This window comes from Salmo salar, chromosome 10, assembly GCF_965601325.2.
Source record: "Salmo salar chromosome 10, fSalSal1, whole genome shotgun sequence".
NCBI lineage: Eukaryota > Metazoa > Chordata > Actinopteri > Salmoniformes > Salmonidae > Salmo > Salmo salar.
In genome coordinates, this window is record NC_138300.1 from 98,258,928 (window position 1) to 98,284,203 (window position 25,276).

At 43.0% G+C, this 25,276-nt stretch overlaps 1 protein-coding gene across 1 annotated transcript in view; it reads right to left on the reverse strand.

The window, feature by feature from the left end:
• wwox (WW domain containing oxidoreductase) overlaps nt 1–17,000 on the reverse strand; it is a 295,903-nt gene extending 278,903 nt beyond the window's left edge. The window contains exons 1-4 of the mRNA XM_045688261.2: nt 16,565–17,000; nt 16,264–16,328; nt 15,482–15,539; nt 12,680–12,849 (exon numbers count right to left, since the gene is read on the reverse strand). Of these exons, the coding sequence (XP_045544217.1) occupies nt 12,680–12,849; nt 15,482–15,539; nt 16,264–16,328; nt 16,565–16,671 (400 nt within the window). The 5' untranslated portion in view covers nt 16,672–17,000. The remainder of the gene's footprint in view (nt 1–12,679; nt 12,850–15,481; nt 15,540–16,263; nt 16,329–16,564) is intronic.
• Between the last annotated feature and the right edge of the window lie 8,276 nt (nt 17,001–25,276).

Below are 25,276 nucleotides of genomic sequence, written 5' to 3' on the forward strand. Positions count from 1 at the left end.
TTTGTGGCCCATGTGTATGTGTAGCCAATGTACTGTATTTGATGCTGTCTGGACAAAATAATGATGGCATGTCATACTCTTTCTGGCCAGACAGCATCAGATACATGGGCTACATATAGTAAGACAGAGGGGCGCTGTTGTGCTCGCTCGAATGCTTTCTCCGGTGAGATAGTTTCAGCCACTTGTAAATTGAAGGAAAATCGCTAAGTCTGCCCTTGGTCAGAATGGCAATCATGGTTACATAAAGACACTGTGAACCCAGCACGAGATATTGGTTCAGGAAACGTACCTCAATGCAGGGATGGGATATGACACTGTACTCCAAATTGTACCTTTATCAAAACTAGCAGTATTTCAAGCTTCTCGACAGAGCAGTGTGGATAAAGGTAAAATTAGTAAAACAGTGGCATATCTCATCCCTGCATTGAGGTGAATTTTCCAACCAATATCTCGACCGGCTCCAAGGTGTCTTAATGTAACCATGATTGTGTTCCGACCCCAGCACAGTGTAAACAAGCGTAACAGTAGGGTCGGTATCTTCTGGTAAATAACCTCCCTCTCTTTAGCCCCCAAATATCTCGTGCTCCTTCTCTTTCTCTCTACCATATCAACAGTGTACAACACAATTCTTCACACCCTGACACCACTCCACTAACAGTGTTAACTAAAAAGGTTTACACTCTCAATCTCTCGCTCTATAGAGAACTTCCACCTGCTCTAATGAACACTCAGCTCTACCCATTTCCTAACTATTCTTACTGCAGTACCTCCTGTGTGTCTCAACGATGAATACACCTGTTCCTACTCCAGAGTATTTTAAGCCCCACAAGACTGGAGAATACTCCACGCCTGCAATGAGGAGCGCTCTAATTCTCCTCCATTCCAACTGCAGCCCTTCCATTCGCTCCAGGGAGGTGGTGTCACCCCAAAAGTGGGATGTATGGTTTGTAATTACAGCCCAGGTGTAAGTTGTTCCACCTGAGAGGCCTGTAGTGGTTCTATTACCCCTGGCCTGGCCCCTCTTAACCTCCCACCTGGCCCGCACAATCCTCCTGTCCCCTTTCCCCCTATCCCCTGCCTCATGCTCCACACTGCCTGCCCTCTCTCTCTCTCTCTCTCTCCCACACACTGGTCACCTCAGCCTTTATCTTACCTTACATTTACACAAACACGCACACACACGCATGCACACATGGACACACTTCATCATGGCCTCCAATAACAACGGTCACTCCTGTACCGAGGTTACACACACACACACACACACACACACACACACACACACACATCACCGGAGGAGGGCTATTTTCCATCACTGTCATCAAAATCCCCCCTATGTAGCTTCATCTCATCATCCCCAGACTGTAAACCTGATGGTTCCATAAACTACTTCACTACACATAATAACCCAGTCGCCTTTCATTTGATTCCACTGAGGGCTTTAAGCACATATATGTATTCCATCCTCTCTCTCTAAACATTCCAGTTAAATTATATTACAACTGTAATCATTATCGAACCCTCTTGGCCTACGACGCAATTCCCTCGCATGTTACAACAGTTTGGGACTGCATTGTGAATTTGATCCAAGGTTAATAAAGTTGAATAATTTGACTAACCAACCATAACTGGTTCTCATTACGTAGCCAATAAACATCTTCCTCAGAGAGGACATGAAATGCCAGTTGTAAAACCCTTCCATTTCCTTATTTATAATAACACCAGCCACGTCCAAGGAGACAGGGGACTTTACACAAGAGATAGAGACAGGGGACTTTACACAAGAGATAGAGACAGGGGACTTTACACAAGAGATAGAGACAGGGGACTTTACACTAGAGATAGAGACAGGGGACTTTACACAAGAGATAGAGACAGGGGACTTTACACTAGAGATAGAGACAGGGGACTTTACACAAGAGATTGTCCCACAGTGAAGATGTACATACACACTCAAGCATATTTGCACACATACAGTGTATACAGAGACACACACATGTCCGTTGCATCTTGTTATCCTCTACTTCCTCCCAGTCAGTCCAAGCATGAATAATGAATCCCCTCCTTACCAGGCGGTGGGCTTAACACATGGCTGGGCCGCTCTTTAAGGGCTCCTTATTCACAAACAGCAGTGGTGCAGTAAATACCAGGGCTTTGCTGCCAATTTAATGGCAGTTATGCTTAACAAATCTGCCTCAATCTAATGCTCACTCACAAAGCCTGGCTATGGGCTTAACCTGCACACTGAGCCTCCCTCCTGTCCCCTCCCTCTCTCTCTCTTTCTCTGCGACTGGCTGCATCAGTTTAGTAAGCTGTCCTTCCAGAGAGAGGAGAGAGCAGGCCTAGCTCATAATCCACACAACACAACACAGGGATCAACACAAACACCGAACAATAACACTCTTTCATGAATAACAAATAACACTCAAAGACCTAAAACGCCAAGCGAATGATGTTTAGAGATAGGATGATCATATTATACACTACCGTTCAAAAGTTTGGGGTCACTTAGAAATTCCCTTGCTTTTGAAAGAAAATCACATTTCTTGTCCATTAAAATAACATCAAATTCATCAGAAATACAGTGTGGACATTGTTAATGTTGTCAATGACTATTGTAGCTGGAAACTGCAAATTTTTTATGATTTATCTACATAGGCGTACAGAGGCCCATTATCAGCAACCATCACCCCTGTGTTCCAATGGCACGTTGTGTTAGATAATCCAAGTTTATCATTTTAAAGGCTAATTGATCATTAGAAAACCCTTTTGCAATTATGTTAGCACAGCTGAAAACTGTTGTTCTGATAAAAGAAGCAATAAAACTAGCCTTCTTTAGAGTAGTTGAGTATCTGGAGCATCAGCATTTATGGGTTTGATTACAGATTCAAAACTGCTGGAAACAAAAAACTTTCTTCTGAATCTCATCAGTCTATTCTTGTTCTGAGAAATGAAGGCTATTCCATGCAAGAAACTGCCAAGAAACTGAAGATCTCGTACAACGCTCGTACTCCCTTCACAGAACCGTGCAAACTCTCTCTAACCAGAATAGAAAGATGAGTGGGAGGCCCCGGTGCACAACTGAGCAAGAGGACAAGTACATTAGAGTGTCTAGTTTGAGAAACAGCTGCCTCACAAGTCCTTAACTGGGAGCTTCATTAAATAGTACCCGCAAAATACCAGTCTCAACTAGAGGTCGAGCGATTATGATTTTTCAACGCCGATACCGATTATTGGAGGACCAAAAAGGCCGATACCGATTAATCGGACGATTTATTTATTTATTTATTTATTTATTTAATTGTAATAATGACAATTACAACAATACTGAAAGAACACTTTTATTTTAACTTAATATAATGCCTCAAATAAATTATGAAACATGTTCAATCTGGTTTAAATAATGCAAAAACATGTGCCATGTAAAAAAGCTAACGTTTAAGTTCCTTGCTCAGAACATGAGATCTTTAACATGAGTCTTCAATATTCCCAGGTAAGAAGTTTTAGGTTGTAGTTATTATAGTAATTATAGGACTATTTCTCTCTATACCATTTGTATTTCATGTAGCTTTGACTATTGGATGTTCTTATAGGCACTTTAGTATTGCCAGTGTAACAGTATAGCTTCCGTCCCTCTCCTCGCCCCTACCTGGGCTCGAACCAGGAACACATCAACAACAGCCACCCTCAAAGCATCGTTACCCATCGCTCCACAAAAGCCGCGGCCCTTGCAGAGCAAGGGGAACAACTACTTCAAGGCCTCAGAGCGAGTTACGTCACCGATTGAAACGCTATTAGCGCGCCATTTCACATCGGTTACACCAGCCTAATCTCGGGAGTTGATAGGCTTGAAGTCATAAACGGCTCAATGCTTGAAGCACAGCGAAGAGCTGCTGGCAAACGCACAAAAGTGCTGTTTGAATGAATGCTTACGAGCCTGCTGCTGCCTACCACCGCTCAGTCAGACTGCTATATCAAATATCAAATCATAGACTTAATTATAACATAATAACACACAGAAATACGAGCCTTAGGTCATTAATATGGCTTTCCTGTGGCTCAGTTGGTAGAGCATGGTGTGTGCAACGCCAGGGTTGTGGGTTCAATTCCCACGGGGGGCCAGTACAAAAAAAAAAAATGCATGAAATGAAATGTATGCACTCACTACTGTAAGTCGCTCTGGATAAGAGCGTCTGCTAAATGACTAAAAATGTAAAAAAAAATCAAAAATTAATATGGTCAAATTCGGAAACGGTCATTTCGAAAACAAAACGTTTATTCTTTCAGTGAAATACGGAACTGTTCCATATTTTATCTAACGGGTGGCATCCATAAGTCTAAATATTCTTGTTACATTGCACAACTTTCAATGTTATGTCATAATTACGTAAAATTCTGGCAAATTAGTTCGCAACGAGCCAGGCGGCCCAAACTGTTGCATATACCCTGACTCTGCGTGCAATGAACGCAAGAGAAGTGAAACAATTTCCCTAGTTTAATATTGCCTGCTAACCTGGATTTAAATATGCAGGTTTAAAAATATATACTTCTGTGTATTGATTTTAAGAAAGGCATTGATGTTTATGGTTAGGTACATTCGTGCAACGTTTGTGCTTTTTTTGCAAATGCCCTTTTGTTAAGTCATCCCCCGTTTGGCGAAGTTTGTATTCACACAGTTTGCAACGAGCCAGGCGGCCCAAACTGCTGCATATAGCTTTACTCTGTTGCACAGAACGCAAGAGAAGTGACACAATTTCCATAGTTAAAATAAATTCATGTTAGCAGGCAATATTAACTAAATATGCAGGTTTAAAAATATATACTTGTGTATTGATTTTAAGAAAGGCGTTGATGTTTATGGTTAGGTACACATTGGTGCAACGACAGTGCTTTTTTTCGCGAATACGCTTGTTAAATAACCGTTTGGCGAAGTAGGCTATGGTTCAATGATAAATTAACAGGCACCGCATCGATTATATGCAACGCAGGACAAGCTAGATAAACTAGTAATATCATCAACCATGTGTAGTTAACTAGTGATTATGTTAAGATTGATTGTTTTTTTATAAGATAAGTTTAATCAAGCTAGCAACTTACCTTGGCTCCTTGTTGCACTCGCATAACAGGTAGTCAGCCTGCCACGCAGTCTCCTCGTGGAGTGCAATGTAATCGGCCATGATCGGTGTCCAGAAATGCAGATTACCGATTGTTATGAAAACTTGAAATCGCCCCTAATTAATTGGCCAATCCGATTAATCGGTCGACCTCTAGTCTCAACGTCAACAGTTGTCACGCCCTGACCTGAGAGAGCCTTTTTATGTCTCTATTTAGGTTTGGTCAGGGTGTGATTTGGGTGGGCATTCTATGTCTGTATTTCTATGTTGGGGATTGCTTTGTTTCGGCCGGGTATGGCTCCTAATCAGGAACAGCTGTACATCGTTGTTGCTGATTGGGAGTCATACTTAGGCAGCATGTTTCTCCTTTGGGTTTTGTGGGTAGATGTTTTCTGTTTAGTGTGTTAGGATACCTGACAGGACTGTTTGCCTGTCGTCTGTGTTTCTTTGTGAAGTGCCCTTTTTTCATCTAAAATAAAAGATGAACAAATTCCACGCTGCACCTTGGTCTACTACTTCAGACAGCCGTTACAACAGTGAAGAGGCGACTCCAGGATGCTGGCCTTCTATGCAGAGTTGCAAAGAAAAAGCCATATCTCAGACTGGCCAATAAAAATAAAAGATTAAGATGGGCAAAAGAACACATACACTGGACAGAGGAACTCTGCCTAGAAGGCCAGCATCCCGGAGTCGCCTCTTCACTGTTGACATTGAGACTGGTGTTTTGCGGGTACTATTTAATGAAGCTGCCAGTTGAGGACTCGTAAGGCATCTGTTTCTCAAACTAGACACACTAATGTACTTGTCCTCTTACTGGACTGGGGATTGGGGAAAGCTGTTTAAATACAATTCTCTGCATGTTTAGAGAAACAACTCTGAGCTAGAGTACCTGTAAACCAGCAAATGTCCTCTATAAAATCTTGAAATTTACCAAACCAAAACCCCAAATCATGCACACAAAAATCTATGTCGTGACAGTGAAATTAAATGTTCTTGAAATCAACTTGATAAAAAAATGTATTCATCAAATTGATTAAAATAAATAAGAATCCAATAATCCTTTAACAGAAGTCTTATTTGTGGAGCCAGTCGTGATGGATATGAATGGGTAGTTGTCTCTACATCTAGTCCTGCTGTAGTGAGACAGAGGGTTGCAAGGACCATAACTAACCATAACTCATCATACGTCATATTATCAAATTAATAACAAGACACTACAGAGACCAACAGTCCTCACCTGAACACACACAGGTTCTATAGAGTATCTAGTGTACACATGTAACACTGTATATGGATGTAGATATTTAGTACAAATATATGCTTTGCCTCACTCACATGTTCTATCCTCCCTATTGAAGAAATATCAGAAACAAAACCTTTCACGGTGTAGAGATTGGATGAGAACAGCCAAAACAGGACATGTTCACAGGTGTGAACATGCAGAGGACAAAGTGTTGACAGCTAGCAGGTTTAGTGTTATGAAGAACTAAAAATACAAAGATACTGACGGGCTCTCAAGTTAACAGACTGAACACACACCTCCCCTGGACCATGCAGTACCACTACAAGTATTGCTAACAATATTCTAATTAAGTTAAATAAGTTGTCCTTTGCTGCACCCAGTGACCGTAGCCCTTTAAGGACAAACAGTACAGTGGACTCTTGGCCAGTAAATGTACAGTAACTGTGTAGCATTAGTTAGTTGGTTGAATGAATGAATGAATGAATGAATGAATGAATGAATGAATGAATGAATGAATGAATGAATGAATGAATGAATGAATGAATGAAGGAAGGCTAGAACAGGAGCTGTTAATGGGTTTGGATGAGAGGCCTGAGGCAGGATTACAGTCCCTACAGGATCAATGGTACACACATACAGGTGGACCTGAGGACTAGAGGAGACTACCTTTACACAGACACAGAGAGAGAGAGAGAGATTCCACAAAATGAGGTGGAAACTCAGCTTCCTAACCTCCTGCCAAATGTATGACCATATTAGAGACACATATTTCCCTCAGATTACAGAGACCTACAACGAATTCAAAAACAAATCCAATTTTGATAAAGTCCCATATCTACTGGGTGAAATACCAGTGTGCCATCACAGAAGCAAGATTTGTGACCTGTTGCCACAAGAAAATGGCAACCATTGTAAATATAACCATATATATATATATATATATATATATGTTTATTTATTTTCCCTTTTGTACTTTAACTATTTGCACATTGTTACAATACTGTATATAGACACATTTCTTTATTCTTTTGGAACTTTTGTTTATTATCTATTTCACTTGCTTTGACAATGTTATATGTTTCCCATGCCAATAAAGCCCTTTGAATTTAATTTAATTGAGAGAAGAAAGAAAGAAAGAAAGAAAGAAGAAAGAAAGAAAGAAAGAAAGAAGAAAGAAAGAAAGAAAGAAAGAAAGAAAGAAAGAAAGAAAGAAAGAAAGAAAGAAAGAAAGAAAGAAAGAAGAAAGAAAGAAAGAAAGAAAGAAAGAAAGAAAGAAAGAAAGAAAGAAAGAAAGAAAGAAAGAAAGAAAGAAAGAAAGAAAGAAGAAAGAAGAAAGAAGAAAGAAAGAAAGAGGAGCCAAGGAGGGCCTACAGAAGCAACTAGATCTTCTGCAAAGATTCTGTCAGACTTGGGCCCAGACGGTGAATCTCAGTAAGACAAAAATAATGGTGTTCCTAAAACAGTTCAGTTGCCATGACAAAAACTATCTAGACACTGTTGCCCTAGAGCACACAAATAATTATACCTACCTCAGCCTAAACATCAACACAACAGGTAACTTCCACAAGGCTGTGAGCGATCAAAGAGACAAGGCAAGAAGGGCCTTCTATGCCATCAAATGGAACATAAAACTCAACATCCCAAATAGGATCTGGCAAAGCAATACTTCAATCAGTTTTATACAACGGGTGGGTCTAATCCTGAATGCTGATTGGTTAAAATGGCATTCCAGCCCGTGGCTATTCCACAAGTTACCACCGGCTAAATCTATGACGTTAAAATGCCTATTTACTCTGTTCCATCTGACTGCACAATCCAGTCTCATCAGCCCAGCCAGGCAATTTATAAACTTGATCTCCACTATAAAAGCATCTAGACATTATCTCACATTTCTTTAAGACTAACATTTCGTTTTCAACAGCGGAGATTTGTATAAACCTTGCTGTCTGTCTCTCCGACATTTGCAACATTGTTTCAATATTCAAATTCGATCTCCTGCTGTCCCATAGTAATGAACGTGTCGGAAGTCGGGATGAGGCAGCTTTTCTCAGCCAGTCGAAATCATGAATCTGCTGGCAAAATTTTATGGATATATACAAAAAAAAATGGCAATTGAAAAAAGGTGAAAAGAAACAGCTAATTTGCAGTCTTTCCAGCTTCAGTTGGAAGTGATTTTGTTACTGTAGCTGTGTTGTTGGCAAACTCCTCTGAACAACAGTGTCCTGACGAGTGAGAACATTTTTATGCCCGGCGAAATTGCGCCTCATTAGCTCATTGTTATGGATGTACTTTGCTGTTATTCTTTGCTGTTATTCTGGCTGCACTTTTTGACGTAACTATAAGTTATCTGTAGTTGGCTAGCTAACAAGGGATAAGAACATTGCCAGCCAGTATGGCAGATATATAGTGAGGGAAAAAAGTATTTGATCCCCTGCTGATTTTGTATGTTTGCCCACTGATAAAGAAATGATCAGTCTATAATTTTAATGGTAGGTTTATTTGAACAGTGAGAGACAGAATAACAACAACAAAAAATCCAGAAAAACGCATGTCAAAAATGTTCTAAATTGATTTGCATTTTAATGAGGGAAATATCCCCGGTGTATATATCCCTGTGTATTCTACAAGAATATACTTTGTGTACAACACAAAACATCAAACAATGCATGCAGAGCAGAATTAAAACTATACCCGCTAGTTATCAACATCCAGAAAAGAGCTGTTGAATTCTACAACCACCGAGGAAGCGCTACCCAGACATTCCACCACAAAGCCCTTACCTACAGAGAGAGTAACCTAGAGAAGAGTCCCCTCAGCCAGCTGGAAAGAATCAACCAAAAAAACTGAGCAAATTGGTATGCTATCTGGCCCTAAACAGAGAGTGCACAGTGGCAGAATACCTGACCACTGTGACTGACCCAAAATTAAGACAATAGCCTTGCTATTGAGAGAAGTCACCATAAGCAGACCTGGCTCTCAAGAGAAGAAAGGATGTGTTCACTGTCCACAAAATAAGGTGGAAACTGAGCTGAACTTCCTAACCTCCTGCTAAATGTATGACCACATTAGAGACACATATTTCCCTCAGATCACACAGACCCACAAATAATTTTGAAACAAGTCAAACATTGATAAACTCCCATATCTGTTAGGTGAAATACCACAATTTGCAATCACAGCAGCAAGATTTGTGGAAATTTGCCATGACAAAAGGGCAACCAGTGGAGTACAAACATTGTAAATACTACTAATATTTATCTGTTTACTTATCTTCCACCACTATTTCGTACTACAACTACAGTATTTGCACATTGCTAAAACACTGTACATAGCTGATAATAACACTTAAAATGTCTATCTTCTTTAAACCTTTGAGTGCAATGTTTATTGTTAATTTCTAAGAGTTTTTTGTTGATATTGTTAAATTAATTTATTCTCACTTTTGTTGATTGCTAAAACAAGTGAAATAAACAATGTAAATCAAATTAAAATGTATTTGTCACATGTGCCGAATACAACAAGTGTAGACCTTACCGTGAAATGCTTACTTACAAGCCCTTAACCAACAGAGCAGTTCAAGAAGACTTAAGAAAATATTTACCAAATAAACTAAAGTTAAAAATGTAAAAAGTGACACAATAAAACATAACAATAACGAGGCTATACACAGGGGGTACCGGTACCGAGTCAGTGTACAGGGGTACAGGTTAGAGGTAATTTGAACATGTAGGTAGGGGTGACGTGACTATGCATTGATAATAAACAGTGAGTAACAGCAGTATACAAACAAACGTTTAAACATATGTTTCCCATGCCAATAAAGCCCCTTTTAAATGAATTGAGAGAGAGAGAAAGAGCGAGAAGGTGAGATCGGCTAACAGCGACCATTCATTTCCATTACCGCAATTAAAGACCAAATATGAGTTGTTACTGGTTTTTAAATGAAAAAGGAGAGAGGGAGAAAAGAAGACTAATGCCGTAAGCTGAGACGCACCACATCCCTGTATCACCTTCCAGCAATATTACTAGAGCCTATTCAGGCCTGTTAACAAAACCATACCACATTACATTTCCTGCATAAATGGCCTCATATATGTATATAGCCCATGCATTAAGAGCTAAATTAAAACAATAAATAATAGCCAGCTATAGTGACAAATAATTGTCCTCAAATTTCCTGTTAAAAGGATTCTGTTGAACAAATGAAAATAGCCTTGATGTTAGGATTGAAACACAATTGATGCAATTTAAATTCCCACTGTGTCTAGTCAATTGGCATAAGCACATTTCACATGTGGACCATGAGGATGTCAAGGGAGCTCGCTACTGGTGGCAATTACTATTGGCATACTGTTCATTATAGCAGGATAATTCATATTCAGTACACTGGGAGACAAGTGGAGGATAAAGGTTATGTAAATATGTGTTCATTAGGCATTGACACTGCAATACAAACATTACAATTTAGACAATATTTGTAATAATATCAATGGGTTATTTCATTTATAATTGTTTTCAATGAAAAACAAGAACCCTATCACAGGGGAAAGTAAATTACAGTCCGGGTGCAATGCATCACGGTTAATCAGAATCAATAGACCAACAGCGAAACTTAGTTAAAATATCGAAGTGTGTTTTTGATACATTAGATATTCTGTATCTTAAGAGAAACAAAGGGATTGATGTGTGTAAAGATCGGTGTATTATACAGATCGCCACATTGCACCTGAAAGAGCTTCTGTGCCCTCTTTTGGAGGAATAAAAAACACCATCTCGCTCACTGGAAAGTGTCTCGGTAAGAGGACTATGTTACAGGTAATAAGCTACATCAGCTTTATCCATTTGACAAAATATGTTTTGTGACAGAAAGCCTATATGTTTTTGCATTTGACTAGTTAATTTTTACCTGGCAAAAGTTGTTTCTCTCGAATGACTTCAACATGATAGCCAGAGTTTAGCCCTTTATTCTACCCTGTATGCAATCCTTGTTGTTTTGTTCCTTCTTGAAAATAACCAGGTACAAACTTGACTGTGTTGCAGAACCTCTGGCCCAAAGTAATATATACTAAAAAGTAATTAAGTGTGGGAAGCTGAGAAAGTCTTCAAGCGCATGAGTTCAGTCACAGTCTGAAGTCATTAGAAATGTGAAAACAACAACACTGTTTTACAACCCTCTTTAGTGATATACTCACTCCATTTACAAAGCTACAACTTTAGGAGAGAGGAATGATTTGAATATAAAGACAATTAACGATTTTATGTTTGTTTCATTTTCCTCGCGCTGTCGTTATCTCCCTGCAACTGAAGCGGCGACTGTGGATAAATGGCTGCTACTTGTGTTAATTTACACAGAGAAATACATTTGTTTCCAGGGCCATTATACAGTGAGCCATGCATTTTCTCCCCACAAATGGCCATCATTCATTACAGTTAACAATGACATCCAATTCAGCTCGGTTAACCCTTTACACTTGTGTCCTGTACGGCTAGGCCTAAATTTAAATGTTTCTTACAGAAGAAAAGCTTATGCAAAAGCATGGTAGCAATTGAACGGGAACGGTTTGGAGATGATGGGAAAATGATTAGACCAAAGTTGAGTACACAACAGTTCACCTGACAAGAATGAATTCAAACATTACACTGTTCATTTTTACATTTACTGTACTTTTCGCAGCATTTATTGATAACGAAATCTGAAAATACATTCAGTAACATGATAAAAATATTTGTTGAAAAATGTAGGGTAGGTGCAACATAAGATAAAACAATGACATGGGTTTGAGTGAGAGGACTAACTGGTGTCTCCAAGTGAACACACACCTCTGTAAAGTATGCACAGTTCCTAAGTCAATTCAATGCACCTTTATGACTCAAAGAAGTGTCTTCAATTATAAGGTGTTTTTTTAGCTCTCCTAGCTGTGCTGTTGAGGAACTAGAGGAAGCACACTTGTAGTTGTTTGTTTGGAACACAACCCTGCATCCCCACCATCACACAATTACAATTACTATCTGCCATTTTCAACCCGTATACAGGTATGAGTGAAAAGTGCTACTGACCTTCAATACAATCATGTTTGGTATTAGTGAATGACTTGTTCAGTCTAAGTGTAACATTTCATAATGTTGATGAATGCCTGGTTTTAAAGGCATACAATGAGGGACAACGACAGATAAGCATCAGTCAGGACCGGACAAAAGAAATGGTGGTACAACACCCCCACCTACAGGTGAAATAATGAAGGTGCACTTAACTCTATTGAGGCATAAATAAGTTAATTACACACAGGCACATGTGCATACACACACACCGTCCAAAACTCACCGATGCCAGAGTTTCCCCCGGTGATGAGGACCACCCTGTCTGAGAGGTCACGACCCTGCAGGATCTCCAGGGCTGCAGTGTTCCCGTCGTAACGCTTCGGCTTCACCAGCACGTCCTCCACCGTGAACGCCTGCCGCGGGTCAAAGTAGGTCTTCCTCTTGTTAATGTGACTGTTAGTGAAGGGGCAGGGATAGAGGGAGAGAAAGAGAGAAGGGTGAAGGAGTAGAATGTATGTTGTATTTTTTACCAAATTAAATACCCAAGTTCAGATGAGACAAGACGACACTAAGCTAAGTGGTTGTGCGGATGCTCCAACAGGTCCCTCTCTACCAAAACAAGGCCTCATAAACAGTCTCAGGCAGACAGTGGGGAATAGTTAGGCTTCTCACAGCCATGGGTCTACTTTACACCAGTGGGGAGAAGATTTCAAATCAAATCAAATTGTATTTGTCACATGCGCTGAATACAAAAGATCTTACCATGAAATGCTTACTTACAAGCCCTTAACCAACAATGCAGGATTTTTTTAAGTAAGAAAGAAAATATTTGCAAAAAATAAATAAACTAAAGTAAAAAAAAATTTTTTTTAAAGTAACACAATAAAATAACAATAATGAGGCTGTGTAGAGGGGGTACCGGTACCGAGTCAATGTGCAGGGGTACAGGTTAGTCAAGGAAATTGATGTAATATGTACATGTAGGTAGAGGTAAGGTGACTATGCATGGATAATAAACAGAGGGGGGAGGGAACAATGCAAATAGTCCAGGTAGCAATTTGATTAACTGTTCAGCAGTCTTACGGCTTGGGGGTAGAAGCTGTTCAGGAGTCTTTTGGTCCCAGACTTGGTGCTCTGGTACCGCTTGCCGTGCAGCAGCAGAGAGAACAGTCTATGACTAGGGTGGCTGGAGTTTTTGACAATTTTTAGGGTCTTCCTCTGACACCGCCTGGTATAGAGGTCCTGGATGGCAGGGAGCTCAGCCCCAGTGTTGTGCATGGCCGTACGCACTACCCTCTGTAGCGCCTTGCGGTCGGATGCCAACCAGTTGCCATACCAAGCGGTGATGCAACCAGTCAGGATGCTCTCAATGGTGCAGCTGTATAACTTTTTGAGGATCTGAGGACACATGCCAAATCTTTTCAGCCTCCTGAGGGGGAATAGGCAATGTCATGCTCTCTTCCCGACTGTCTTGTCTTGGTGTGTTTGGACCATGATAGTTTGTTAGCAATGTGGACGCCAAGGAATTTGAAGCTCTCGACCCACTCCACTACAGCCCTGTTGATGTGAATGGGGGTGTGCTCAGCCCCCCTTTTCCTGTAGTCCACGATAAGCTCTTTTGTCTTGCTCACATTGAGGGAGAGGTTGTTGTCCTGGCACCTCTCTGACCTCCTCCCTATAGGCTGTCAGATCGTTGTCAGTGATCAGGCCTACCACCGTTGTCCCTCTGCAAACTTAATGAAGGTGTTGGAGTCGTGCGTAGCCAAGCAGTCGTGGGTGAAAAGGGAGTACGGGAGAGACTAAGCACGCACCGCTGTGGGGCCCCCGTGTTGAGGATCAGCGTGGCGGATGTGTTGATACCTAGCCTTACCACCTGGGGGCGGCCCTTCAGGAAGTCCAGGATCCAGTTGCAGAGGGAGGTGTTTAGTCCCAGGGTCCTTAGCTTAGTGATGAGCTTTGAGGGCGCTATCGTGTTGAACGCCGAGCTGTAGTCAACAAACAGCATTTTCATGTAGGTGTTCCTTTTGTCCAGGTGGGAAAGGGCAGTATGTAGTGCAATAGAGATTACATCATCTGTGGATCTGTTGGGGCGGTATGTGAATTGTAGTGGGTCCAGGGTTTCTGGGATGATGTTGTTGATGTGACCCACGACTAGCCTTTTAAAGCTTTTCATGGCTACAGACGTGAGTGCTACGGGGCGGTAATCATTTGGGCAGGTTACCTTGGCATTCTTGGGCACAGTGACTATGGTGGTCTGCTTGAAACATGTAGTTATTACAGACTCGGTTAAGGAGAGGTTGAAAATGTCAGTGAAGACACTTGCCAGATGGTCAGCGCATGCTCTAAGTACGCATCCTGGTAATCCGTCTGGCCCTGCGGCCTTGTGAATGTTGACCTGTTTAAAGGTCTTACTCACATCGGCTACGGAGAGCCGATGTGAGTAAGACAAGGCAAACAACACTCAACCATGCATGTGACAGCAACAGTTGTCCAGAACAGCTGTTGCTGTCATGCATGGTTGAGTGTTGCTTGCCTTGAAGCAAGCATAAAAGGCATTTAGCTCATCTGGTAGTGTCGCTTCCCTGGGCAGCTCGCGTAATAGTTTGCAAGCCCTCCCACATCTGACGAGCGTATTTCTTATAAGCATCCGGATTAGTGTCCCGCTCCTTGAAAGTGGCAGCTCTAGCCTTTAGCTCAGTGTGGATGTATTATGTACAAAAAAGTTACAAACAAAGCGAAAAAACACACAGAATAGCACAATTGGTTAGGAGCCAGTAAAATGGCAGCCATCCCGTCCGGCACCATTCATTTTTGGTAGCACTTTATGTTACGGAACAGTTTCCACTGCTATTTGCCTGGTATTGAATAAAACATGTAACTGATATGAATATGGTGCTTATTTGACTGAAGCCCAAAGAAACAAACAAGTAATTAGTCGGTTATTACTGTGTATTTACCATACCATGTCATTCTTTTTTAAATGCCTGGTAAATTGATGTACCGTAAAATAAAGTGCTTCCAGTTTTGATTTCTTTACTGTCACCCCTTAACTTGTGGTTCAGTTTATCAGGAAAAGAGGACTTACTCCACATAGAAGATTTGTCCTTTGTCATCCATCTCCTGCTCCCAACCATACGGCAGATCTGTGGGGAAGAAAAGCCTCCACTTAGACTCCTCAAGCCATTCAGAAACATGATTCATATCATTAACTCATTATCTCTGTCTGTTACTGAATGCCATCCTAACAGAAGGATACATCTACAATAGCAGAATTGTATGTGTATCAGTGTTTTGACCTCTCACTATGAACATTCAGGTGCACCCAGAGCCATAAGAAAAAAATCTGCTGAGTCATGATACACACAAGATTGGGTCTAATGTGGATAAGTAATGACAATTACACACTTGCAAAAAGGCATATTGAATGGTTGCCTGACGACTCAAACTGAATTCCTCTGTAGCTCTGTTGTTCACTAAATACTTAGGTCTGAGACTGCCATCATTGAAGTACTTTGTGATGACGTCAAAATGAGAGGTGTTGTACAAAACAAAGTAATCAGCGATTGGATCATCACTAACCAATCAGAGTATCAAAGCCAAAGACGGATTTTCTAAACGCCACTTTATGCACGTGTGTTCTGGATCTAGCCCAACCCATCGGGTCAAGAATGAATTCCCATTCTAGAAATCGTCTGGAAGGTACACAGACTCATTGCGAGGAAGAAACTAACGTCCGTGGGCGTAGCGTTTGGCGGAGCAAGGAGCTTGGGTAGCCAGGCAAATTGAATGGGGGAAGGTGGGATGTAAGGTGTTGGTGGGAGAAAGAGAAAAGTAGAGAATGGGGTCTGCCCGGAGAATAACTCTAACCTCCAGCACAGCGTCTCTTCTTCCCTGTTTTGGGATGATCCCACTGAGTCTTCATTTCCTCATGACTGTGGAGAGAGATACAGAGAATCAATCAAACTAGCTAGCAATTACTGTTAGCAACTAGCTGCATTAAAACAAAGCAATGCTCTACACTGCTCTATTCTGTGGGCAATATTGCATAGATGTTATAGCCAAATGCTTGTATGTTCAAGGACTGGTTTATGGGAAGCATAACACTGCCATAAAAATCAAGCGGCACTGGTTGACTATGAGCAATGCGCAATAGTTCATTTTCGCTTACTTCGCATAGTAAACCCATCCATCCTTCGTAGATCTCTCTTCCCATCCTGGGGGCAGCTCATCCTCGCTGTCTGTATCGTCCATACCAGCATACTTTAACGCTGCCATGTCCCGTGTTTGTTTCGAATTAAGCGATATTGCAAAATTACAATCTATATTTCGCAGAAGCGACGGAGCTGTGAAAACCGAAATCAGAAACTCTGTGACTATAACCCACTGAGCTATAGTTATAATCCTGCCTCAGCACTTCCGCAATAATACAGTGATGAGTCTTATGTCTGCGAAGTGTTGTTTGGGTAATGAAGTCATGCAGGAGTAAAGTCATTCCGTTCCTCAGTTCAAATAAGATACTGTAACATTACAGTTACAAAAGTGGCAACACTAATATAATTTGTACAATGAATAATGTATGCATACCGTAAATGACCACGTGTATCATACATTTTAGGGGTAACAAAGTGACAAAATGTACTCATCCAAAACTGCGTCTGCGCACGAGAATGGGAGGGGCTGAACCGCGTTAGCATATTAGCGAGGGTCATGGTGCTATTCGGGTTCCTTGGGACGTCCCTAACCCCTTGGCTATTTTAAACCTCAATGTCAATGCGGTAGGGACGTTGCAATTATCCAGACACCACCGACATATAACAGCAATTGCGAGTGGGCATCAGAAACAGTTTATCATTCTCCTGGCAGCATGATATTATACTGGTAGCACGATCGCGGATTTCTCCCCTTCAAAATAAGACTCCCCTACATGATACATTTGGGGAATTTCGATTTTACACTAGTACAGTACAACAGTTTTTCACAGCATTGCAACCACCTTTAAAAACAATTATGGATAATTTGAAGTACTTTTATTTTAATATTGTATTATTTATACAAGCATTTCTTTAGAAAGTTTACACAAATACTGGTATTTTGAAAGCTACTAGTATATTGAAGGCTATATGTAGGGCTCTCGACTGAGACGTCACTGCAGTGCCTGGTTCGAATCCAGGCTACATCACATCCGGCCGTGATTGGGAGCCCAATCACGCACAATTGGCCCAGCGTACAATTGGCCCAGTGTCGTCCGGGTTTGGCCGGTGTAGGCCGTCATTGGAAATAAGAACTTGTTCTTAACTGACTTGCCTAGTTAAATTAAAAATATGTAAAGAAATACACTTTTAATAAAATATAAATATATTACATTGGAATTACTGAATAGAGTCTACAACACTTAAATGTATCTAATAAGGACAAACCACCTGGTACCGACAACCTGGATGGTCAATTTCTGAGGTTGGTATCGGAATACATTGTGACTCCTGTTTGACACATCTTCAATTTAAGCCTAGAAAGACGCTGTGTGTCCTCAGACATGGAGGGAGGCAAAGGTCATTCCACTACCCAAGAATATCAGAGCACCCTTTAATGGTTCAAACAGCCAACCAATCAGCAGCCTGTTACAAGTGCTTAGCAAACCTTTTGGGAAAAAATGTGTTTGTTCAAATACAAAGTTATTTTACAGAAAACAAATTAACAAACTTTCAGCATGCTTATAGGGAAGGGCACTCAACATGCTCGGCACTGACACAAATGACTGATGATTGGTTGAAAGAAATTGATAGTAAGAAGATTGTGGGAGCTATTTTGTTAGACTTCAGTGTAGCTTTTGATGTAATTGATCATAACCTATTGCTGAAAAAACGTAGGTGTTATGGATTTGCATCCTCTGCCTTATTATGGATTGAGAGTTACCTATCTAATAGAACACAGAGGGTTTTCATTAGTCAATGCCTCTCTCAGGCAAATTCAATTGATTGTGGTGTACCACAGGGGGGCCGGCTAGGGCCATTATTGTTTTCAGTTTTTACAAATGACTACTCAACAGTATGCACATCAGCTGCAACAGTAAAATAAATAACTGAGATACTTAACATAGAACTCCAGTCAGTTTATGAATGGTTAACTAGCAAAAGGCTGGTGCTAAATATCTCAAAAACTAAAAGCATCATTTTTGGGACAAGTCACTCGCTCAACACTAAACCTTGTTTAGATCTATTATTGAATAATGTGGCTACTGGGCAAGTTGAGGAGACTAATCTGCTGGTTGTAACCCTGGATAGCAAGCTTTCATGGTCAAAACATATAGACTCAATGGTTGCTAAAATGGGAAGAGGTCTGTCCATGATAGGGCGTTGCTCTGCCTTCTTGACATCTCAGTCGACCAGATAGGTCCTACAGGCCCCAGTTTTGTCGTACCTGGACTACTGTCCAGCTGTGTGGTCATGTGTCGCAAAGAAGTACATAGGTAAATTGCAGTTGGTCCAGAACAAAGCAGGACATATCACACTTAGATGTACACGGAGGGAAAGTGTCAGTAACATGCATGTCAGTCTTTCCTGGCTCAAAGTTGAGGAGAGATTGACTGCATCACTATTGGTCTTTGTGTGAGGTATTGATGTGTTGAAGGTACTGAACTGTCTGTTCAAGGAGTTGACACACAGTTCAGACACTCATCTGTACCACACAAGACATGCAACCAGAGGTCTCTTCACAGTCCTCAGGTCCAGAACAGGGAAACGCACAGTATTAAATAGAGCCATGGCTACATAGAACTCTCTACCACCCAAGGTAACACAAGCTAGCAATCAAACCAGTTTCAGAAAACAGACAAAAGAACACCTTACTGCACAAAGGGGACTGTGAAGAGACACAGCCATTTTATATATATTGTATTGTAATTTGCACTGTACTATGCATTAGACCTAGATATTGTGTGTATATACTGATATGTAGGCTATGTGTGACGTTTTAAGTTGATGTATTTCAGTCCTTGACTAATAATGTAATGTACTATGTATTATGTCATGTTTCATGTGGACCCCAGGAAGGCTGATCAAATCAAATGTTATTTGTCACATGCACCGAATACAAAAGGTGTAGGCCTTACCTTGAAATACTTACTTACAACCCCTTAACCAACGATGCAGTTCAAGAAATAAAGTTAAGACAATATTTACTAAATAAACTAAAGTAAAACATTTAATAAAAAGTAACACAATAAAATAACAATAACGAGGTTATATACAGGGGGTACGGGTACTGGTATCGAGTCAATGTGTGGGGGTACAGGTTAGTGGAGGTAATTTGTACATGAAGGTAGGGGTAAAGTGACTATGAATAGATAATAAACAGCGAGTAGCAGCAGCGTAAAAACAAAGGGGGGTCAATGTAAATAGTCCGGGTGGACATTAATTCCTCGCTTGGCTCGAGACACACACCAGGATAGTGATAAATCATATCCTCAATCTAAGTTTCCTGATAAACTAGAAAAATAATCACACTCCTCGCCAACAGACAAGCTTCTTAGGCTTGGAAGTGAGCTCTTCGTCTATGCGTGCGTGTCTAACAGTCACCAGACAGAGGTGCATTCTGACTACAGCCCGCGCATTCCACCAGGTTATGGTTTGCTAATGGTTGCTAATGGTTGCAAGTTATGGTTGCTAATGGCTGCAGCATCAGCAGTCTCACCACTTGGCCTAATACGCATGAAACCTGTCCAATGATGGTTTATTAGCCAACACATTCATCCGAAAAGAGACCGTTATCGGCTGATAACCATGTCGCCACACCCTATCCTTCTGGCTAAACCCAAGCATGCTCTCAGTGGGGATCCAGCAGCCTTGCGAGTTGTCATAGAGACCGATGCCGCCCTGAGGGGACGGGGCGCAGTTTACGACGGATGCATAACGAACGGTCATATAAATGCTTTGGAGCTGAAAGCGATTCGCCTGTCTTTATTACATTTTGCCCCCAGGATAGAGGGGCATCACGTTCTGATTCCTTCCGACAACTCAGCCTCGATTGCATACATCAATCATCAGGGCGGAGTCCGCTCACTGTCCATGCACCAAGTGGCATCACGGATACATCTGTGGGCACACACACACCTGCGCTCACTGTCAGCAGCGCACATTCCAGGCCGGTTGAATCTAGGTGCTGACCTATTGTCGAGGGTTAAACCTCAGTCTGCGGAGTGGCGTTTCCACCCACAGGTGAAAGAGGCGATTTGGCGCCAGTTCGGACGAGCCCATGTAGATCTGTCTGCATCTCGAAGCGCAACACACTGCCCTCTTTGGTATTACATTCAGAACGACAACCCAACGTTGGGTCACTATGCCCGGGCCCACCAATGGATTTCTTCCAGTTCCCCTTCTACAACAAGTCTTGGACAGAGTGAGAGAGCATAGGCTGGAGCTGATACTGGTATCCCGTTTTGGCCCTCACAGGCATGGTTTGTCAACTATGTGTCTGTCTATCCCTGTTCTCTCCTCTCTGCACAGGCCACACAAACGCTTCACACCGCATGGCCGCTGCCACTCTAACCTGGTGGTCCCAGCGCGCACGACCCACGTGGAATTCCAGGTCTCCGGCAGCCTCTGGAACTGCCGGTCTGCGGCCAACAAGGCAGAGTTCATCTCAGCCTATTCTACCCTCCAGTCCCTCGACTTCTTGGTGCTGACGGAAACATGGATTACCACAGAAAACACTGCTACTCCTACTGCTCTCTCCTCGTCTGACCACGTGTTCTCGCATACCCCGAGAGCATCTGGTCAGCGGGGTGGTGGCACTGGAATCCTCATCTCTCCCAAGTGGACATTCTCTCTTTCTCCCCTGACCCATCTGTCTATCTCCTCCTTTGAATTCCATGCTGTCACAGTCACTAGCCCATTCAAGCTTAACATCCTTATCATTTATTGCCCTCCAGGTTCCATTGGAGAGTTCATCAATGAGCTTGACGCCTTGATAAGCAGCTCATTTCCTGAGGATGGCTCACCCCTCACAGTTCTGGGTGACTTTAACCTCCCTACGTCTACCTTTGACTCATTTCTCTCTGCCTCCTTCTTTCCACTCCTCTCCTCTTTTGACCTCACCCTCTCACCGTCCCCCCCTACTCACAAGGCAGGCAATACGCTTGACCTCATCTTTACTAGATGCTGTTCTTCTACTAATCTCACTGCAACTCTCCTCCAAGTCTCCGACCACTACCTTGTATCCTTTTCCCTCTCGCTCTCCTCCAACACTACTCACTCTGCCCCTACTCAGATGGCATTGCGCCATCGCAACCTTCGCTCTCTCTCTTCTGCTACTCTCTCCTCTTCCATCCTATCATCTCTTCGCTCTGCTCAACCCTTCTCCAACCAATCTCCTGATTCTGCCTCCTCAACCCTCCTCTCCTCCCTTTCTGCATCCTTTGACTCTCTGTGTCCCCTATCCTCCCGGCCGGCTCGGTTCTCCCCTCCTGCTCCGTGTCTTGACGACTCATTGCGAGCTCACAGAACAGGGCTACGGGCAGCCGAGCGGAAATGGAGGAAAACTAGCCTCCCTGCGGACCTGGCATCTTTTCACTCCCTCCTCTCCACATTTTCTTCCTCTGTTTCTGCTGCTAAAGCCACTTTCTACCACTCTAAATTCCAAGCATCTGCCTCTAACCCTAGGAAGCTCTTTGCCACCTTCTCCTCCCTCCTGAATCCTCCTCCCCCTCCCCCCTCCTCCCTCTCTGCGGATGACTTTGTCAACCATTTTGAAAAGAAGGTTGACGGCATCCGATCCTTGTTTGTTAAGTCAAACGACACCGCTGGTCCTGCACACATTGTCCTACCCTGTGCTTTGACCTCTTTCTCCCCTCTCTCTCCAGATGAAATCTTGCGACTTGTGACGGCCGGCCGCCCAACAACCTGCCCGCTTGACCCTATCCCCTCCTCTCTTCTCCAGACCATTTCCGGAGACCTTCTCCCTTACCTCACCTCACTCACCAACTCATCCTTGACCGCTGGCTACGTCCCTTCCATCTTCAAGAGAGCGAGAGTTGCACCCCTTCTCAAAAAACCTACACTCGATCCCTCTGATGTCAACAACTACAGACCAGTATCCCTTCTTTCTTTTCTCTCCAAAACTCTTGAGCGTGCCGTCCTTGGCCAGCTCTCTTGCTATCTCTCTCAGAATGACCTTCTTGATCCAAATCAGTCAGGTTTCAAAACTGGTCATTCAACTGAGACTGCTCTTCTCTGTGTCACGGAGGCTCTCCGCACTGCTAAAGCTAACTCTCTCTCCTCTGCTCTCATCCTTCTAGACCTATCTGCTGCCTTTGATACTGTGAACCATCAGGTCCTCCTCTCCACCCTCTCCGAGTTGGGCATCTCCGGCGCGGCTCACTCTTGGATTGCGTCCTACCTGACAGGTCGCTCCTACCAGGTGGTGTGGTGAGAATCCGTCTCCGCACCACGTGCTCTTACTACTGGTGTCCCCTAGGGCTCAGTTCTAGGCCCTCTCCTATTCTCGCTATACACCAAGTCACTTGGCCCTGTCATATCCTCACATGGTCTCTCCTATCATTGCTACACAGACGACACACAATTAATCTTCTCCTTTCCCCCTTCTGATAACCAGGTGGCGAATCGCATCTCTGCATGTCTGGCAGACATATCAGTGTGGATGACGGATCACCACCTCAAGCTGAACCTCGGCAAGACGGAGCTGCTCTTCCTCCCGGGTAAGGACTGCCCGTTCCATGATCTCGCCATCACGGTTGACAACTCCATTGTGTCCTCCTTCCAGAGTACTAAGATCCTTGGCGTGACCCTGGACAACACCCTGTCGTTCTCCGCTAACATCAAGGCGGTGACCCGATCCTGTAGGTTCATGCTCCACAACATTCGCAGAGTACGACCCTTCCTCACACAGGAAGCGGCGCAGGTCCTAATCCAGGCACTTGTCATCTCCCGTCTGGATTACTGCAACTCGCTGTTGGCGGGGCTCCCTGCCTGTGCCATTAAACCCCTACAACTCATCCACAACGCCGCAGCCCGTCTGGTGTTCAACCTTCCCAAGTTCTCTCATGTCACCCCCGCTCCTCCGCACACTCCACTGGCTTCCAGTTGAAGCTCGCATCTGCTACAAGACCATGGTGCTTGCCTACGGAGCTGTGAGGGGAATGGCACCTCCGTACCTTCAGGCTCTGATCAGTCCCTACACCCAAACAAGGGCACTGCGTTCATCCACCTCTGGCCTGCTCGCCTCCCTACCTCTGCGGAAGCACAGTTCCCGCTCAGCCCAGTCAAAACTGTTCGCTGCTCTGGCACCCCAATGGTGGAACAAGCTCCCTCACGACCCCAGGACAGCGGATTCAATCACCACCTTCCGGAGACACCTTAAACCCCACCTCTTTAAGGAATACCTGGGATAGGATTAAGTAATCCTTCTAAGCCCCCCCCTACCCTTTCCCCCAAAAAAGATATAGATGTACTATTGTAAAGTGGTTGTTCCACTGGATATCATAAGGTGAATGCACCAATTTGTAAGTTGCTCTGGATAAGAGCGTCTGCTAAATTACGTAAATGATGTAAATGTAATGTAAATGTTTGCAGACCTTAGTTAAATGATGTCTGGTTTACAGAACTGAGTTCAATGGTGTCCGGAGTGCTGTGGACACTCCCGTTACGCATGGACCTTCTGTCTCAGGCACAAATGGAAGCTAGTAAGGGGTTACCTCTGGCGGTTATAGAGACTATACAGAGTGCTCGGGCTCCTTCAACAAAAACACATTTTCACGCATACAGGTGGCAAGCGTTTGCGCACTGGTACGAGGCGTATAGTGAATACCCACAGCACTGCAGTATCGAAATCATACTGACCTTTCTTCAGAGTAGATTTGATAAGGGTCTTTCTCCTTCGACATTGGTCTATTTAGCTGCTATATCAGCGTGCCACGCTGATGTAGATGGTAAGCTTGTGGGAAATGTTGGCCTTTCAGTTTATGAACGTCTCCTGTTGCCTGAGCCCACCTACACGTTGTCTATTCCTAAGGTGGGATTTGATCACAGTTCTGGATGCGTTAACAAACCCTCCTTTCAAGTATATATACACAATATAATTACTATTCCTCTCATTTTAACACAGCTCTACTATTAGCCCTAACATTCTGCGAAACGGTCCGGTGACCTGGCAGCCCTCTATGTGCACCAGTCATGCATGGTTTTCTCAGAGGACAAGCGGATGGTTACATTGACATTTAACCCCGCTAAGATCATTACATCATGTTTCAAATCTAGGGTTATTGATCTGGCTACATTCTTCCCCCCTCCTTTCCATTCAGAGGAAGAGGAACGACTCTGCCCCGTCAGTGTGCTTTGGCTAATGTTGATCCGATGAGCAGCCTACACCGCTCTGACCAGTTGTTTGTGTGCTTTGGTACACAAGCACAGGCCAAGGCTTTGTCAAGAGAACAACTTTCTTGCTGGATAGTTGAAGTTATCTCTTTAGCATACTCCTCTGCAGGGAAGAGTCCCCCAGGGGGACTTAAAGCACATTCTACTAGAGGTGTGGCAACATCCTGGGCACTATTTCGGGGGCGTTACATTGGACGATGTATGTGCAGCAGCTTCTTGGGCTACACCTCACATTTGTGAGGTTGTATAGTCTTGACATGACTGGGTCTTCGTTGTCACACAGTACTGACTGCAGCCAGATGTTCGTTCCCATAAAACATGTACTGTACACATCCCTTTAGGTTGTACATGTCCAAACTATAACCCTTCTACCAGAGCATAGCGGTAGGAGTAGGTTAGTCTTTACAATGCCCTGTGTTACCTATTTCTTATTAATTGTATCACATAGCCTGCAGCCAGTCTTGAGTATGTTACATCAGGGTTATTCCCTTTCG